Source organism: Marmota monax, unplaced genomic scaffold (assembly GCF_021218885.2).
Source record: "Marmota monax isolate L192 unplaced genomic scaffold, Marmota_monax_Labrador192_F-V1.1 WCK01_AAM20220418_F8-fsc00080, whole genome shotgun sequence".
Classification (NCBI taxonomy): Eukaryota; Metazoa; Chordata; class Mammalia; order Rodentia; family Sciuridae; genus Marmota; species Marmota monax.
This window is the reverse complement of record NW_026694750.1, coordinates 5,139,287-5,156,535: the sequence shown is the minus strand read 5'-3', so window position 1 is coordinate 5,156,535 and position 17,249 is coordinate 5,139,287. Positions and strand designations below refer to the sequence as shown.

The window sequence follows — 17,249 nt, the reverse complement described above, 5'->3', positions numbered from 1 at the left end:
AGACGCAGACAGATTCTTGCAGGGAAACCTCTGTGAGAGGGGCAGCTGCAGGGCTCCTGGAAGTGGCCCTTCCCTGTGTGCATACTCAGGTCGGGCCAGGTGGTTAGAGGTCAGCCAGGCTGGCCACCTCCTGGAAGGACCCACCACTCAAAACTCATCTCAGACTCCTGCCCTTTCCTCCGGCACCTGGAGAAACTGAGCAGGCTGACCCCTTGAGCTCACCCAAGGGAGAGGCCAGCCCAGGGCAACTTCCTCTGCCCCCAAGGACCACACCAGCACCTCTGCAGCTGCCTCCGCTCCCAGGACAGCCCTCCCAGCTCCTTCCCAGGGGTCATCACACTTGTCCTCTCCAGGAGCAGAAGATGGGACAGTGCTAGTTCCCTTTGAGCTCCCAAGGCCAGGCTCCAGGATCCTCTGGGCAGCTGAGCTAGCTGGCACAGGGTCTTCCTGTGGGTACCTTCTGGTGACTGTGCCAGGCCCCTGTGCACATGTCAGACATGTGAGGACACCTCAGTCTTTGTGGCTGGACAGACTTTTACTCTATGGACGGGCTGCCAATTGTGTAGCCATCCGTCCCCTATTGATGGACACTCATGCTGCCTGTGTTTTTTCCTGAGGGTGAACATTCATCTTCAGGAAGAGAATCTAGCAATGGTCCTTAACGTGTAAGCTTTGAACTCCTCCTACCCCAACCTGTGTCCCCAGGTCACCCACCTCCTTCCTCTTTCTATTGCAAAACTGTGGATGGTGACATCCTTAATGTCAGGGAGCATGAAGCCCAAAGAGCTTTGCTGGCAACACGTGCTTTTGACAGGCAAGAATGTGCTGTGTGGATGGCATTGCCCTTCACAAGTCCCGTAAACAGAGCCTCCCTGGGTGGGCCCCTGGCATGTGGAGTTGTGGTCCCAACTGGCAGGTGTGCCCTGTGCTGCTTCTCCAGGGACAGCCTCTGCCTGGTTTTGCCCCAGGAGCCAGGAGGGCACCGTGATGCAGCACCCAGTGACCGTCGGGTGGGGACACTGGTCCTCAGTACTGGGGGCTCGGGCTCCGCATGCTCCTGCACCTCAGTTTCCACAGGGACATTTGGAGTGCCGCACTCCCACCTGGAATGCAGCTTGGCCTGTGCTTGTCTCGTGGATGCAGGGACAGAGGGGGCAGCTCAGCTCCTGGAAAGTACCAACTTGAGGACAGAGACTCCTTGCCAAAGGGTGTGTTCATCCAGGGTCCCAACCCCACCCCCAGGCGCCAAGGCCTCATGGCGGCAGCTCCGGTTGGAGCCTGTCTCCCTGAGGCTGTCTCCTCCCCTGCGGCAGGCCAGCCAGCCTGGGGCACCAGGGGCATCGGCACAACCTCTAACCCTCCCCACTCGGCATTTCCCGTCTGGACAGTGGCAGCTCCTGGGTCAGGCGGCACCATGTTGTCCATGACATACAGCGAGAGTCTGCGGAGCGTGAACAGCAGGTACCACTCGGACTGGGCCCTGCACCCCGTCCGCCAGACAGACACACTGGAGCTGCAGCGGCTGCGGGAGGTGCGGGCGGCTGCCCAGGCCAGGAACATGGAGAGCTTCCTCCGCATGCACGGCCTGTCCCTGGACGGCTGCACCGCCCAGCGCACGGGCATGAAGTATCGGTAAGGGCCGGGCAGGGGCCAAGGGCAGGGAATCCTGGGGACATCAGAGGAGGCCTGTGAGCCAGCACTGCAGGAGCAAGGGGCGCAGCCCAGGAAATGCTAACAACATTTTTATTGTGTAGTGGGGTAAATATATCCTGTTTTCACATTTCAACCACGTGGAAAAACCCAACAAACCGTTTTATTTCACAGAATGAATCATCCCCAAAAGACTTTAGAGAAAGATTAGAAAATGGGTAGGTTTGGGAGTAATTACTCATCTGAACTGATGAGTAATTCGAAGAAGAAACCAAAATCCTGCCATAGTCCTAGCTATTCAAAGATGAGCACCGATAAGACCTTGGTGTGTTCTCCTGGGAAAAGAGTGTAGTTTTGGAGGGTGGGCTTTGCAGAAGGTGCGCTGTTGCAGGTGTCTTTTGCAACTCCGTCGGGACGAACTCGTCATTGGGCATTGACTAAACATGAGTTAGTGAAAACACATCGATTCACCATCTCTAATGGCAAATCCGTTCTGGCAGCAGAGACCTGGGTTGGATTCTGGAGACAATGTGTTCTTTTCCTTTATGTCCTTAAACAGGGCTGTACCTATGGGAAGTGGTTTTTCTAGCAGGTGATCTCTGAATTGGCTGCATCAAACTGTAGCCATAATAGGAAAGACTGTGAATTAAATATCCTACCGGTATGATTGACAGGCATAAATGACAGGTATAAATTTCCTTGGAACCACAAAAAGACATTCTGTTGAATTCATTCATCCTTGAATTCAGCACCTGGGACAGCTCTTCAGCCAGTGACTCCTGGCCAAAGAACCTGCGAGCTGCCTGGTTTTTGTTTATCAATCCTTGTGGGTCACCCATATTCAGCTCTGCTTGCTGTGCCTCCAGGGGCGAGCCCTTATCATCTGGGTATAGAGGGCCCTCCCCTCCCAGGCCTGGCAGGGTTGCCAGATGTAGCAAATGAAATACAGAATGACCAGTAAACTGGAATTTCAGGTAAATGTCTTTTTTTTTTTTTTTAGTATAAATATGCCCCATGCAATATTGAGAACATGTTTATATAGGAAAGTTGCTCATTATTTATCTGAAGTTCTGAACTGGGGTCCTGAAATTTATCCAGCAGCCCTAAAGCTTTGGCTCCCATAGAACAGAAGCCCCGGGGCTTTTCTGGCTGCTTTGTGGAGAGTAAACTGAGGCCTGGACTTTTATCCTGTGCCCCTTTGGGCAGTGGGTTTGGTCCTTCCGCCCATTGTCTGAACATGTGGTTGTAGTTAAAGAAACAAAGCACTTCTTCTGGGAATCCATTAGATGGCAGAATTTTAAGGCCTTATATTCTAAAGGCGGCTGTAAGGAGAGCACAGATGGACACTGGCTTGGCCACCGCTGAGCTCCTAATTCTGACGGATTCCTCCAGAGGGCGGCTGTGCCTTGTGCTGTTCTGTCCTGGATGCTCACTGATACTTTCACGTGTTCAGCAAATGTGTATCGAGAAGCTCTTTGGGGCCAGGCAGTGTGCTAGAGCCTGGAGGAACTGTGTGAGCAAGATCAACCAGGTCCCCACCCTCAGGCACTAGCCGTCCCAAGGCTGCAATTCAGATAACACGCAGGCCCTGGTGGCAAGGAGACTGATGTGAGGAAGTGACATGAGCCATCTGAGAGAGGCTCCATCAGAGGATGTGGCAGGCGATGTGGGGAGAACCTTCTGGGCACACTGGCGGAGATGGGAAGGCGCCCAGGCGCTGGGCCAGAGAGACCAAGACGGAGAGCTCCAGGAGCTGAGTAGGAAGGACCTGACCACAGGTCTTGGCCGATGTGATTGGTAAAGCTACCTCCACCCGTTTTGTGGTGCTTTGCCCTGGCAGACCCAGGAAGCCAACACAGGATGGAGAAACCTATCTTTCTGTCCCATGTCCCAAGGAAAATGTCCATGTGACATCTGAGTCCATAGCATTGCTGGACCAATTGCGGGGCCGAAATGCCCAAGGAAACGCACCTCCCAAGGGGCCGAGGAGTCTAGAAAGCAACTCACACCTTCAGTCATGGGTGTCGAGGGCTGGCCCACCCCTGGGGCCCCTGCTCTGTCTGGTGAATTCCATTTTGCTGCCGCTACACTGGGTGACTGACTCGTGCCATCAGTTTTTAAAGATCCTAAAGCTGAATGCTGTTCTGGGGTGAAGTCTTCCCAATTGGTGACTGGACAAGGACTCGGTCAACCTTGGTCTTAAATATTAATATAAAAAAAGTAACATCTCACCAAGCGCCGTGGCACATGCCTGTAATCCCAGCAGCACCGGGGCCTGAGGCAGGAGGATTGTGATTTCAAAGCCAGCCTCAGCAACAGCGAGGCCCTAAGCAGCTCAGTGAGACCCTGTCTCTAAATAAAATACAAAATAGGGCTGGGGAAGTGGCTCAGTGGTCGAGTGCCCCTGAATTCAATCCCTGGTATCCTCTACCACCCCAAAAAAAGGTGACATCTCAAAGAACTGGGGTGCAGCTCAATGGTAGAGGACTTGCCTAGCATGCACAAGCCCCAAGTTCAGTCCCCAGTGCTGCCGAAATAATGGTGGCATCTGAAGACAACGCTGCTCAGCGCAGCCCAGAGGCAGCTCCCAGCCTGGGTGTTGGGTTGGCTAAACTGAGCCAGCAGCTGAAGCCAGGAGCTTTCTTATCAGCTTGCCATTTACTTAAGACCGTCCTCAACTCTTGTCATTTAAGCAAACTGCCTTGATGCTCTGAAGTGACTGTCCCCGTGGCTGCCTCCTGCCCCAGCCCACACCTGAGCACCCTTTCTGAACTAGCCCCTGTCGGGCCCTCGCCGTCCTCCCTGCCGCTGTCTTTCTCGCCCTGCCCTGGGCTGGCCTGTTCTGGCCCATCTGTGCCCCTCTGAGAGCCGAGCATTTGTCCGTTCCCAGGACGTTCCGAGCCTCTCTGAGCTGTGTGGCCATGGCCTAATCCATGCCCACAAAAGCCCTGCCGCGGCGTCTGGGTCCTGCTGCTTCCTGAGGTGGGCAGGCAGGACAGGAAGCAGGATTGGAGCCTCTCTCGGCAGCCCAGGTGACTCTGGGCAGTAACCCTTGACTTCCTGGGAGGGCAGGAGTCCTGAGTCCAGCATTTACCAACTCCGGATGCCTGGCAGTGACCACCAGCCAGGAAGACTGCCCAAGACGTTCTCGGCTGTTTGCTGAGTTAATAGAATGGAACTAAGTTGACCCCTTAGCCACAGGTCCCAGCCCCAGGGAAGGCTTCCTGGGGGAGCTGGGCACCAGCTGTGTCTTAGAGGACAGGTGGGAAGGGGGGCATCATGGGAAAGAGGGGCCAAGGGCTAGAAGGGGGCAGCCACCTTGAGGACGGCCTGGTCTTATTCTCCTAAGGTTGCCATAACAACCTGCTTTAAAACCACAAAAGCTTAGGTGTCTACAATCCAGATGTCTCCCAGCTTCTGGTGGCTGCCGGCAGTCCCTGGCCATCCCTGGCTTGTAGATGTGTTACTCTGATCCCTGCCTCCATTTTCCTGTGGCCAAATGTCCCCCTCTGTATAAGGTCACCAGTCATTGGCTGTAGGGCCCACTGTAATCTAGAATGATCTCCTCTTAACCTGATTCCACCTGCAAAGATCCTATTTCCAAATAAGATCACAGTCACAAGTGCCAGGACTTGGGACCTAAGTGTGTCTTCTGGGACACATTTCAACCAACCACAGGTCCCAATGGCTAACTGGACACCCTGAGCCTGTGGAGACATCACTGACTGTCCAGGGAGGAGCCTGGCTTCCCCGCCGGCTACCTGTGTGACCTCAGACAAGTCACCTGGCCCTCCATGTCTCAGCTTCCTCCTCTGGAAAGTGAGGAACAGAGTCACCCCCTCTCGGAATGGTCCTGAGAACTCAGTGAGGTAGGGGCCTGACTCAAGCCTCCAGGACCGGCTCCTGTGAGACAGAAATGAGCCTGTCCCCTCCTGGGAGGGGACCTTCCTGCCCTCCAGTGGTTGAACCCAGGAACCTGAGCCAGCCTGGAGTCTCATGGGTGGGAACAGTCGCACTGGAAGATGCAGGTCCGTGCCCGGTGGACAAGAAGCCGATGCCAAAGGAAGAGGCTGGGGAGGGCGCCGCAAGGCCAGCCAGGCAGGGCCACCAAGACAGGATCGGGCGGGAGTGGGCCAGCTGGCAGGCTCGGGGCCTCAGTGGAGGGCCTGCCCAGGACCAAGCCTGGCGGCTGTGTGGCCTGTGTCTGCCGGGCCACGTCTGCTGCCAGTGACCACCAGACAAGCCTCAGTGGCCATCCCAGACCTGGGATGACTGTTCCTGGACCTCTCCAGCCCCAGCTTCCCTGCCCTGCCCTCCCCGGCAGGGCTGTCAGACAGAAGTGGAGGAAGTGCCAAGAGCCTGATGTGCACGTCGGGTCATTGCCTTGTAACTGACCCGCCTGGTGCAGCCACGGGGATCCCGGGCACTCTGTGAAGAGCACAGGTCATGAACATCGAGGATGGGACACCAGCCCCACGCTGGCACCATGGCGGTCACTGTTGGCCTTGTTACACCTCAAAGGGTGCGCCTGAGGGTGGAAGAGGAACAGAAAGGGGCCGTCAGGGCGTCACACCGTTGCCTGGTCAGTGGCACCAATGAGGAAGCGGGTCAGCCTGCTGGCCGCTGATTTGCCTTTTCCCTCTGGGGACTGCTCCTATCTGGGAGCCAGCAGGACCATGGGCTCCTGGTGAGCAGGAGGAGCAGAAGGAGGTGGACAGGGAAAGCAGCCTCCTGGGAAGCCACACGCAACCAGGAGGGTCCTGTCCAAGTGCCACCTGCAGCTTGCCAGTGTGACTGGCACCATCCACGCAGCCCAGCCATAAAACAGGCCCTGGACGAGTCCCCCAGGGGGCGACATCTGACCACAGTTCCTCCAGCCTCCCTGCTCCCTGTCTCCCCACCTTCCTACCACACCAAGCCTCTACAACCTTCCACTCCTGGCAGGCTGGCCAGCTCTGTGCCGGTCACACCCCACATTCCAGATCCAGCCCTCTCCCTGCCCAGAGCTTTCCCATGCTCCCGGGTGCTGCCAACTCCCCTTTCCTGGGGAAGACGGCCGAGCGCGAGCCCTCAGGCACGCTCGGCTCAGGATGGCCCAGGGAGGCCTGTTCAGCTACCTGACACCCAGGACTTCAGCTCTTACCTACTGGTCCATCCTCCCCAGGGAAGGCCACCCGTCCTGCGGTCCTCTGTCCTGAGAAACTGCTCCACTGGGTTGGCCCCCAGCTCCTCAGGACACAGCCCTGCTCCCCCCCGGAGGAGTGGCTGGACTCGGGCTTCTGGAAGCCGTCCCTGCCACGTCTGCTCCGGGCCTTGAGCCTCACAGGCTTCACTCTCTGCAGGGTAGGCCTCTGCCCCTTCCCCCGGGAGCCGTCTGCCTCTTGGGGGAGGCCCTGGCTCAGCCCCGACCTTCCATCTCTCCAGACCCTCCTGAGGTGGAGACCTGGACCCCAGTGGCTGAGCAGGCAGCTGGGCACCAGGGATGCTGTCTGGGAGCGTGGCATGGACAGAGAGCGGAGCTTTTATGTGGGGCAGCCGCACCTCAGGGTGATCACAGCTGGAACTGTCTGCTTCACTGAGATGTCAGCAGGTACAAGAGGCGGAAGGAGCCCGGCAGCCTCTCCTGGACCCAAGCCCACTGTCCACACATGGAACTTCTGCCCAAGCCAACTTAAAGGGACCAGGACGTGCCTGGGACCCACCCCTTCCCCTCTGGGACACATCTGAAAGGGGGGCCCTTGTAGGGTGGCGTTTCACTGTGGCCAGCCCAGGTTCAGGTCAAGCATTCGCTTTCCACCTGCTACTCCTTGGGACTTTCGAAGAACATTGTGCGTCTTGACCCTGTCTTGGACAAATGGAAGTCGAGGATGCCACACGGGCCACCTTCTCTGCTCAGCGGTTTTCTGCCCCACGGCACGGTGCTGACCTTGGAGGGGCAGTCCCCCCACCCCTGCCCTCCTGCTCGGGGTTCTCACTGGTCTGAACTGGGGTCAGGCTGGAGCCCTTGTTGCTGCCACTGCTGCCTCTGGAGGGTCTCCGTGGAGAAGCCACTCGTCTGAGAAGGGTTCAGGGCTGTGGCTGCTTCCCAGACGGCTGGTAGCAGTGTGGACCAGCGGGCAGTGCTGATGTGTGCCGGAGCATGGTGACTGCTGAGGTCCTCTACACGCTGGGCCCCAGCAGGCCCTGAAGAGCCCCCGAGGACCTGGCCCCAGCCCAGGTGGCCACAGCCCAGAGCACATCCTCTTCTGCATCGGGAATCCTTGTCGGGCTCAATTTCCAGGGCGCACAGGACCCACTGGAGCCAAAGGCGCCCTGAGGGGGCCACACGGGAGTTTAGGCATAAAGACCGGTGGCCTGCGTGCTGCTACCACCTTCAGACTGTTGGGAGCTATGTGCTGTGTGTTCAGGGCATCACCCCCACAGAGCTGGCGCCATTAGGTGGACGTGGCCGGCTGTGGCTCCCAGCACGTCACCTGGGCAGCGCCAAGTGTGTTTACACACCTTTCCTGAGGTCCCACCACGCCGTGTTTCACCTGCCACCCCCAACCCAGAGCAGGTTTGGGGAGGGGACCCTGCTCATTCAAGTAAAAATATCTGGACCTTCCAGAATCTTCCTTGTCGGGTGCACACCTCAGGAAGCCAGCGTGAGCAAGAGGCTGGCACCTGGGGTCCTGCACATGGGAGAGAGAACCCCCTCTGCAGGTGAAGTTGTCCCCAGCATCCTGAGTGATGTGGAACCAGGGCCCTGACCAGGGAGCTCTGTGCCGGAGCCCAGAGGCAGTCCCCCCCGCCAGGAGCTGAGGGCCGGGGACGATGAAGCGCTCCGCTCGTCCTGCCCCCGTGGGGCTGTGACCTGGGGGCTAGGCACACACAAGGCCACATCCCTTCCTTACTTGCTTTGTTTGCCTTGACTTTGGCTTCAAAACTGAGAAAAAGTCAAAGAAATGGAAATCTCCCAGCCACCCTGCTCCAGGGCTCCTCCCTTCACCTCTGTCCTGCGCAGGGAAGGGTTCAAAGGCCCAAGATCCACTTTCTGGGCTTTTGTCTGGAAGGTAGCCCCTGGCCTCCCAGCACCTGTCCCCTGCACATGGACGTCCCAAGCGCCTCCCGCCCAGAATGATGTGGTCACTGAGCGACAACACAGGACTGGTTAGTACAGGCTCTCTGGGCGTCAGCACTGTGGACACTTGGGCTGGCTAGTGTTCTGTTAGGGTCAACATCCCCAGCCACTTATTTTCAACAGCAAACCCCACCTAGCTGTGGCATGCCAAAATACCTCCGTCGTTACCCAGTGTCCCTGGGAAACGAAACCACTCCCAGTGTTACCACTGACACACAGCTGTCAACCTGCCTTCAATTTTCAGGGATCGTGATACACTGCAATATTAATGTGGAATTTATATTGAATCATTTTGAAAAATCACTTTTCCCCACACCCACCCAATTCCAAAAAGGATTGTGGGTGGCTTCCGTAAATGAATCTGCTACGGTGGAATCTTTCAAATAGCAAACATGGGGAGAGGGCAAGTGGAAAGCAAGGCCAGGTTGGTTTTTGTGCACCAAGTCACCCGCTGGAGGCCCTCCAGAGACTGTTTCCAGCACAGGGAAGCCGCTGGCCGCTCGGAGGAGCCCGGTGCTCCGGAGACACCTTCTCTAGATTCTCGCACAAGAACCACAGCGGGCACTAGTAAACCGTTTCCTCCACGAGAGGCCGTTGTCCAACAGCTGCTCATGGCCCCTGGGTGGCCAAAAATAGCCCTGAGCCTTTCCTCGGGTCATTGGCCCATATGTCTCGAGAGGCTCTGGGCCCATGACTCTGTTGGGCAGGGGAGATGCCACACTGACCCACCTCCCGATGCCCTGGGGGAGACGGGGGTCGGTGGCTCTTGGAGAAGGGAGGAGTTACCTGTGCTGCACCCCAAACACTTTTGAGCTGGAGCCCGAGAAGACTGGAGTTCACAGGCAGAGAGGCAGGAAGGGCACCGCCACGGGGAACGTCAGGAACAAAGCCCAGAGGCTTTTGGGGTCCCATGGGGGCCACAGCTTTATTGAGATGTCCTTCCCACACCACACAATTCACTTAAGGCATACAGTCCAATGGTTTCTGTGATCTAACTTGTGCAAAAATTACAATTTCAGAACTTTTTCATCCCCACCCCCGGCCAAAAAAGAAACCCCGTTCTCCCACCTCCACCCAGCAACTGTTCATCTACTTTCTGTCTCTGTGGATCTACCTATTCTCAGTACTTTGTACACATGACATCGTACATTGGGGTCATTTGTAACTGGCTTCTTTTGCCCAGCATGTTTTCCAGGTCCCTCCACGATGGAGCATGTGTTTGAACTGAATAATATTCCACTGGATAAACCACATTTTTTTTTTTTACCCATCTGTCAGCTGTTGGGCATGGGGGTTGTTTCTACGTGGGGGCTATTGTCAACAATGCTGTCATGGGACGTTTGTGTTTGTGATTTTGTGTGGGCATATGTTTTCAGCTCCCTGGTGGGACCCAGGGCAGGGACTGCTGCTTGTATGGTGAGGCAGATGGAATGTGGGTTCCCAGGACCACACTTGGCTGCTTGCTGATTCCAAGCACCCTCAAGGACAGAGAGACCCTGGCCCTCATGAGATATCCCACAGGTTGCCAGTGCTCCGAGAGCTGTGCAGGGGAGTGAAGTGGGGGTATCCACATCTCACACTCGGAGCTCTTGGTAAAACCCCAGCCTGCAGGGCCAGAGCTGCTGCTGTGGGAGGCCTGGGGGGGCTCCTGGACTCTGCACTCCTAATGTCCTCGTCAGGCGGTGAGCAGCCCAGCCCTGGGGGGTGACCGCCAAAGGGCACGGGGCACAGGCAGGCACTCAGGTGCCCTGGGAGTGAGTACCTGTGATTCCAGGTACTGGGAAGGTGTTGAAAGAGCCATGATATTAGCTGGAATGAGTTCCCTTTGGGCTCAGGGTTTGCATAATTAGGGGAAGCTGGGATCTGCCCCTGCTCACAAAGGACTAAGAGTCCAAAGGAGGGGCTGCCTGAGCCCCGGAAAGGGCACAGGCAGGATCCTTTCCGAGTGTGGCCTCCTTGGCAGGCCTGTGAGTACCCAAAAGGCCAGGACCCACTGTCTTTGGGTCCTGGGGTCCAGCCTAGAGAAGAGGCTCAGCCTCAGCTGCACCTGGGGTCAGCACTGCCCTTCTCCCCACACCCTGTCCCTCCCTACCCAAAGGGCTTGGAAAGGGCTCTAGCCCACCCAGAACCCAGGGCCCAGGCCAGCCTAATCCTGTGGCAACCAGCAGGAGGAAGGCAGAGCTGGGCCTGCAGGTTGTCCCAAGAGGCCACTGCTGGCCTCTTACAGGTATCACCCGGGACCTACCAGGGCATCCTTGGCCAAGGTGGAGGCTTCTCCCTCCTGGCCCCTGTTCCCGGGTCCAGGACCCCTTGGGCTGGCTGCTGCCTGCTCATGGGGAGGACCCGAGCGCTGTGCCCACCCATGGGGGAGCTGTGGGGGAGGGGACAACCTCACTCTTGGGCCGTTGCTGACACTTGCGGTCGGAGGCTGTTCCTTGGTGTTGTGGGTCAGCAGAGTGCATGGGGGCGGTCGGCTGGCTTTAGCTGGTGAGCACTCACCCAAGACCAGACTCCTGTCTGGGCACTGTCCTGCTCTTTCTTAACCACACCTGGCAGGGCAAGCTTTGGCTAGGGCCCGTCCTGCCAGGCGAGAGGGGCTGCTCAGGACCAGAGGACAAGGCCAGCCCCTCCTGGTGCTGAGGACGGGCGCAGTGGCGGGGGGGGGGGGCTCGTTCACTTAATCCCTATTCTTTCTAGAAGTACTTGCTGGTGTCTGCAGTAAGAGAAGCACCGGGCAAGTGCTGGAACTCCTCTGTCCCTTTGTTCCTTTGACCCCAGTTTCTTTCCTTGGTCATCTGTGTCACTGTCATCAAGACATCAGGTTCTTCATGGTTCTGGTGATTTAGCTTCTCCCTGCACTCAGCCTGGGCACGCACACGCGCGCGCGCACACACACACACAGACACACACCAGCCACCCTCCCCAGGCGACTGCCTGGAGCACGTGGAGTTAGGCGCTCCATCCGGAGGCTCCACCGGAACCGGCATCTCCTGCCCCAGCCTCGGCTGGCGGGTCAGCCAGTGCTGGCCTCCGGGGACCAGCAGGGCAGGCGGCTGTGCATCCTGCGTCATTAATAATGAATCTCCAGCGGCTGCCTGCACCTCTCGCTGGCCACCTCGTTGACACAGTGAGAGCCTCAGCAGCCCCGTGCGCAGAGCCAGCGCCGCGAGCCAGGAAGCCAGGGAAGCAGCTGCTCCCGAGACCCCCTGAGCCTCTGCCCCCGCATAGTCACAGTGGGCAGTCACAGTGGCCCAGCTCAGCCCCGTGGCCACCACTCAGGGCTCAGTCGGCATCGAGGACAAGGACGCAGGGAGGGGGCTTCCTCCTCCTGTCAGAGGCAGGCGACTGCTGGCCCAGCCAGAGTTCCTCAGCCCAGCCCCTCCAGGCACCCGGGCAGGAGGGCAGGAGAGCCCCGCAGGACCAGGAGAACCTGGCGGGGAGGGGAGGACGTGAGAGGGCCAGGGAAAGGGCGCCTCCCACCGCCGTCTCCACTGCTCTTGGGCGAGGTCTTTTCTAGCACCGTCTGGAAATCGGATGCCCTTCCCGGAGCCTGCGTGGGCATTGCCTCCACCTCTCGCTGCCTTCAGAAACCCTCGCTCCTGAGCGGACACCTCGACGCTCCCTCACCTTCTGGGACAAAGTCCTGTCCCAGGCAGAGGAGGACTCCTAAGGACGATGCCTTCTGAGCCCAGCAGGAGGGGACAGGCAGCCAGGAGCTGAGCGTGGCCTCAACATGCAGGTGTCCTTCGTGTGCTCCGAGCACAGCCTCAAGGCCCGGGTTCCCGAGGAGCGGCTGGGACGGCCGCTGACTGGCAGCCCCAGCCCGGGCACCCATGGAAGATTCCGGGCTGTGGCCATGGTGGCCCGGAGCCTGGGACAGCTGTCGGTGCAGAGTGTGCCGAGCGCTGGTGACAGCAGCATGAAGCAGCCGGGGATGAAATATAGGTAGGAGGGACGGGTGGCTCTGCAGGCTGGGGCTCCCCTCCCTGCCTCCCCGCTGCATGAGCCACACAGTCGGCAAAACTCTTGTGGTCAGTCCGGGGGCCGCGTGCGCTGAGGCCAGGAGGGCTGCTTAAGCACTTGCTGGGCTCGGTCAGAGGTAAAGCCAGGCTCCACTCAGCGCCACGGTTCCTCTTCAAGGCTGCAGAGGCAGCTGGCCCACGGTCACCCCTCTCCTTCCTCCTGCCTTTGTTTCCTTCCTGGAGGTCACTTACAATAGCAGTGCCACCTGCTTCTCCAGGGGACCCCAGGCATTGGCCCCCTGCACCCTCCTGAGCTTTCCTGGGCATACAGGCTGGGTAGTCCGGGCCGCCATGACAAGCCTGAGTCTGAGGAAGGGGGCTCTCAGGGGAACCCTGCCGGGGAAGGACTCTGCCCTCCCTGGCTCGAACCAGACTCGGGCTGGCTTCCTCTAGTGGGGCCTCTGGCTGCAGTGGGCACGGGGTAGCCAGGCAGCACCCAGGCTTGCCCATGATAGCCCAGGCTGCATTGTTTCATGGGGACTCAGTGCCCCACCTGTCCTCCAGGCCTGTGACTTGTATGTGGAGAGGGCCCAAATAGCCAGGAGAGGACCTCCCTCCCTTCCCTGAATTCCTCCTTGCTCCTAGGATAGAAAGAGAGGCCGGCTTTGTAAGAAGAGCCCCTGGGGGCAGGGGCAGGGGCAGGGGCAGGGGCACCCTTCTGAGGTCTGGCTCTTCTCACTTCCTCTGTGAGACTCGCCCAGGGTCCTGAGTGCCTGGAGGGGTCTGTGGCCCATGATCTGCACAGACCAGAGAGGCCAAGTAAGGGCTCTGGTCCCTGGGTTTCCTGGAGAACATTTTCTAAGACAGGAGCCAGGGCCAAGTCCACTTCTCAGTGGCCAGAAAGTCTGACTCGGACCAGTCTAGCTGTCCCGGAGGGTGACGATCTGGACTCGTAGCTGGTGTTGGTCACAACTTGGAAATTTCGAGAGTCCCTCCCAATAGCTGAGATGTGCAGCTCGGTCCTCCCCAGAACCAGAGCCTGGCAGGTGGACTGGACGTTCAAGAACAGTGTCGTCTGAGCCAGAGACCCCTCAGGGTGAGTCCGGGGTGACAGAGCCTGTGCTCTTGTCCCAGCCACCTTGGGTCCCAGGAAGGTGAAGGTTCTTCAGTGGACCTGATGGGTGATTGAGAACGATCCAGAATGGAATTCTCTATTCTAGAAGCTCTAGGGTTTGTATCTTCTGTTAAGTGGGGATCAAAATCTGGTTGTAAATAGAAGACGTAGATTTTAGTGAAGATGCCTCTTACTTGATGTGACTTTTAAGTTAATCGGAGATCTCCAAGAGCCTGAGTGACTGTGTGTGCATGTGTGACCCTGTGTGTGTGTGTGTGTCTGCGGATGTGTGTTGCTATATGTGTGCACTTGCTGGAATCAGGGAGAGTAAGACCGGGCTGTGCAGGGTTTGCAGCCTGGGGGTCTGGCCTCAAATCCCAGCCCCAGCATTTCCTAGCTTCTAGATCCTGCTTCTCCAATGGAGGAGCAGACAGCCTTCCACACAGCAGAGCCTGGTGAGCTTTGCCTGGGGGCGTTGGTGGAGGGAGGTGGATTCAGGTCTGTAGGATCAGGAGGCTTCCTAGCTGCTGAAATGGGAGTGGGAATCCAAAGCATGCCCCCCCTAAGGCCTCTGCTGAGCCCCTTTTCTACACAGCCTATGTAGCCTCATGAGTTACCCCACCAGGCCACAGCCTGGGTGCAGGTGGGGGCAGCAGGGACTACAGCAGGGACCAGGTCCCGGCCCCAGTACCCCTCACCACCTCCCTGGGAGGCTGGGCCTCCCCCATGGCTACTCCAGGCACAGCCCACAGGTGTTAAGGGACCTAGAGGTGACCAGCACCAGGTGCCATTCTCACCAGAGGCCCAGAGGTACTCAGTGCGGCCGTGAGAGCCAACCGTGGAGTGAGGAGAGAAGCAGCACTGTGTCCCGAGGGGCTGAGCCGGGTCCCGGGCTGCTCACCCCGCATCACACCAACATCTTTCTGCACAACCCTCCCTGGAACCCTGCCGCTGCCCACTCCAAGTGGAGGGTAAAGGCCCCGAGGCCCAGGCCCGGTCACAGGGAGCTGGAGTCTGGGAGCTAAGCAGACGTGTAAGCAGACAGTGCCTCACCATTAGGCAGGAGACTGACAGGCCAGCGAGACGGCATCAGGAAACACTGTCTGCCTCACTCCTAAACCAGCTAACCCAGGCCCGAGGCCCCCCTTCCACCTGACCCCATCTGTCCCCCACATAGACACTGAAGAGGCAGGTCCTGAGCTCCTCTTTTTAAAAGATCTGTGATCCTCTGGTTCATTCCAGCTCTGGTCCTTCGGGGGCCAGGGGTGCAGTGTCAGGGTGAGGCCTGGGGAGACGCACTGGCAAGCTTTCCCTGGTGAAGTCCTCATGGGCCTCTTTTCCAGGCCTTGGGAGAGACTTGAGCCAAATTAATGAAAACCAATAGTATCGTGTTTAGAGGTTTTGACCAACTATTTTATCGTCTGTCAAGCGTTAATTAGGAAAAGAAATCTGTAGCTAATGACGTTCATGTCTCCAGTTTGGAGTGGCAGCGAAGCAGCAGCCCCGGCCAGGCTGGCGGTGACTGTAGGCTCCGCCCCCACTGAGCAGCTGTGTGCGGAGCCTTCTGCCCGGAGGCACCCATTCCCTCTCATTGCCTCTCTGGAGCCTGGCAGCGGATGGCAGAACTAATACCATCATGTTAACAGGGAAATGAGTTGAGCGGGGGACAGCGGCATTCCGCATGTCCTAGTTGTGTTCAGTTATTCCTGTGGGCGGAGAGGCCACTGAAGAGCAAACTCTCTGGGTCCCCACAGAGCACAGGAGGAAACTCTTGCCCTTCCAGGGAAGCTGGTCCCTTTCAGGCCAAACAAACGGGAATCGATGAGACCCGGGGAGCAGGGGCACGCCTCCCGAAGCTGGGGCGACGGTGCCTCTGCTCTCCACCACAGGCCAGGTGGGTCGGCCTCCAGTTTACTGTGTCCACCTGTCTGTGGTTAAGCTGCTCCATCCTCCTGAACACAGTGTGTTCCGGCATCGGAGGACCTGGATTTGGATCCCAGCGCTATGCTAGGAGGGAAGTTGGCCAAAGAAGGTGCCTAAATCCTGGTCTTCAACTCAGCCTGGTCAGAAATTGCCCCCAGGGTCACCTGGGCAGGAGGTTTTGAAAGGTGGGGACCCCACCCCCCTCTACATACCTGGACTGATCTAGGCTGGGCACCCAGTGGTGTCCAGAGCTCCGGGGACACCCAATTGCTGTGAATACCTGGGCCTAGTCCCAAGGAAGATGTCTGCAGCCTGTGTCTGTTTCCACAGGGGTCTGTGATCCCCAAACAGTGAGGAACCTTTCACCTGGTCATCATGCCCCTCCTAGCAACCTCATTGTGAGGTTAGAGTGGACATGACTCCGTAGACCTGGCTCCTGCAGAATGTGTGATAAACTCGCGCCTCTTTGCAGCGGCCCCAGACACGTGGCTGTAGGTTGGCTCATGCGCCCAATGCTGAGGGCACTGTTAGACAATGCACCGGTTCATAGGGGGAACCCGAAAACTTCATCTCCCTTTTCAACATGGTTGAACACTTAGCTACTAATCCTATTTGACTTTTCCACTGGGGGTTTTGTACAGGGAAAATGCCACCCTCCTCCCGCATGCCGTGCCGTCTCTCTTGGGTATCTGCCCCTCTGGGAAGAGAGACGCGCTGCTCAGATGTGGGTCAGCGTCCTGTGAACCCTGCCCCAGGCACACACGGGGCCTCCTTTCATCCTCTCAGCAGCATCTGCGCCCAGGTTGCATGGGAAACACCGGGCCAGGAATCAGGGAGGGGGCGTTCCTACCCAGCCAGTCTGCTATGAGCTCCTGCTGCCCCCCAGGCTCTCCCACAGACAGGTGGGGGGCGGCCAGGTGTGGGCGTGATCTGTACTGAGGGGATCGTAATGCCTCACAAGTAAGGCAGCTGCCAACGTAGAGTGAGGACCACCCACACTGCCCCTGGGCTCCCAACTGCTGGGGCAGATACATGCCAGTCCTCAGCAGAGGGCTGCCACCTCCACAGCCTCCTATGGGTACTAACGACAGCCTGGATATTAATGTCCACCATTCCCATAGGATCTTGGTGGACCCCAATAGGCAAGTGCCTTAGTGGGCCCGTGGCTGAGCCCAGGGCCATGCCTGGGTGGGACGTGTGTGGCAGGAGCAGCCAGGACCTGGCTGTGATGGGGACAAAGCTAGAACCTGCCCTGCTAGGGAACCCCACTCTCCCCCCAAACCACTTGCCTCAAGAAGACAGGGGGACAGAGCCTAGCCACATGGCCCAGATGAGGAGGGACTAACATCTCTTATCCTGTCCCTGGAGAAAGGAAGTAAGAGCCCACAAAGCCACAGATATGGCCAGCTTCTCAGCAGGGAACCCCAAGAATTCACCAAATCCCACGGGGACCCTGTGGGTGTCCAGGTCACATCACACT

At 58.1% G+C, this 17,249-nt stretch overlaps 1 protein-coding gene across 6 annotated transcripts in view; it reads left to right on the top strand.

The window, feature by feature from the left end:
• The window catches only part of Kcnab2 (potassium voltage-gated channel subfamily A regulatory beta subunit 2), an 87,781-nt gene that overhangs the window by 43,465 nt on the left and 27,067 nt on the right, over positions 1-17,249 (top strand). Inside the window, exon 1 of one of the 6 annotated variants that reach the window (XM_058572744.1) lies at positions 1,176-1,632. The exons of 4 other annotated variants lie outside the window; for them this stretch is intronic. In XM_058572744.1, the coding sequence (XP_058428727.1) occupies positions 1,256-1,632 (377 nt within the window). In that variant the 5' untranslated portion in view covers positions 1,176-1,255. Of the gene's footprint in view, positions 1-1,175; positions 1,633-12,488; positions 12,716-17,249 lie in introns of those variants that run through there. One more of the 6 variants, XM_058572745.1, reaches the window with a different exon arrangement.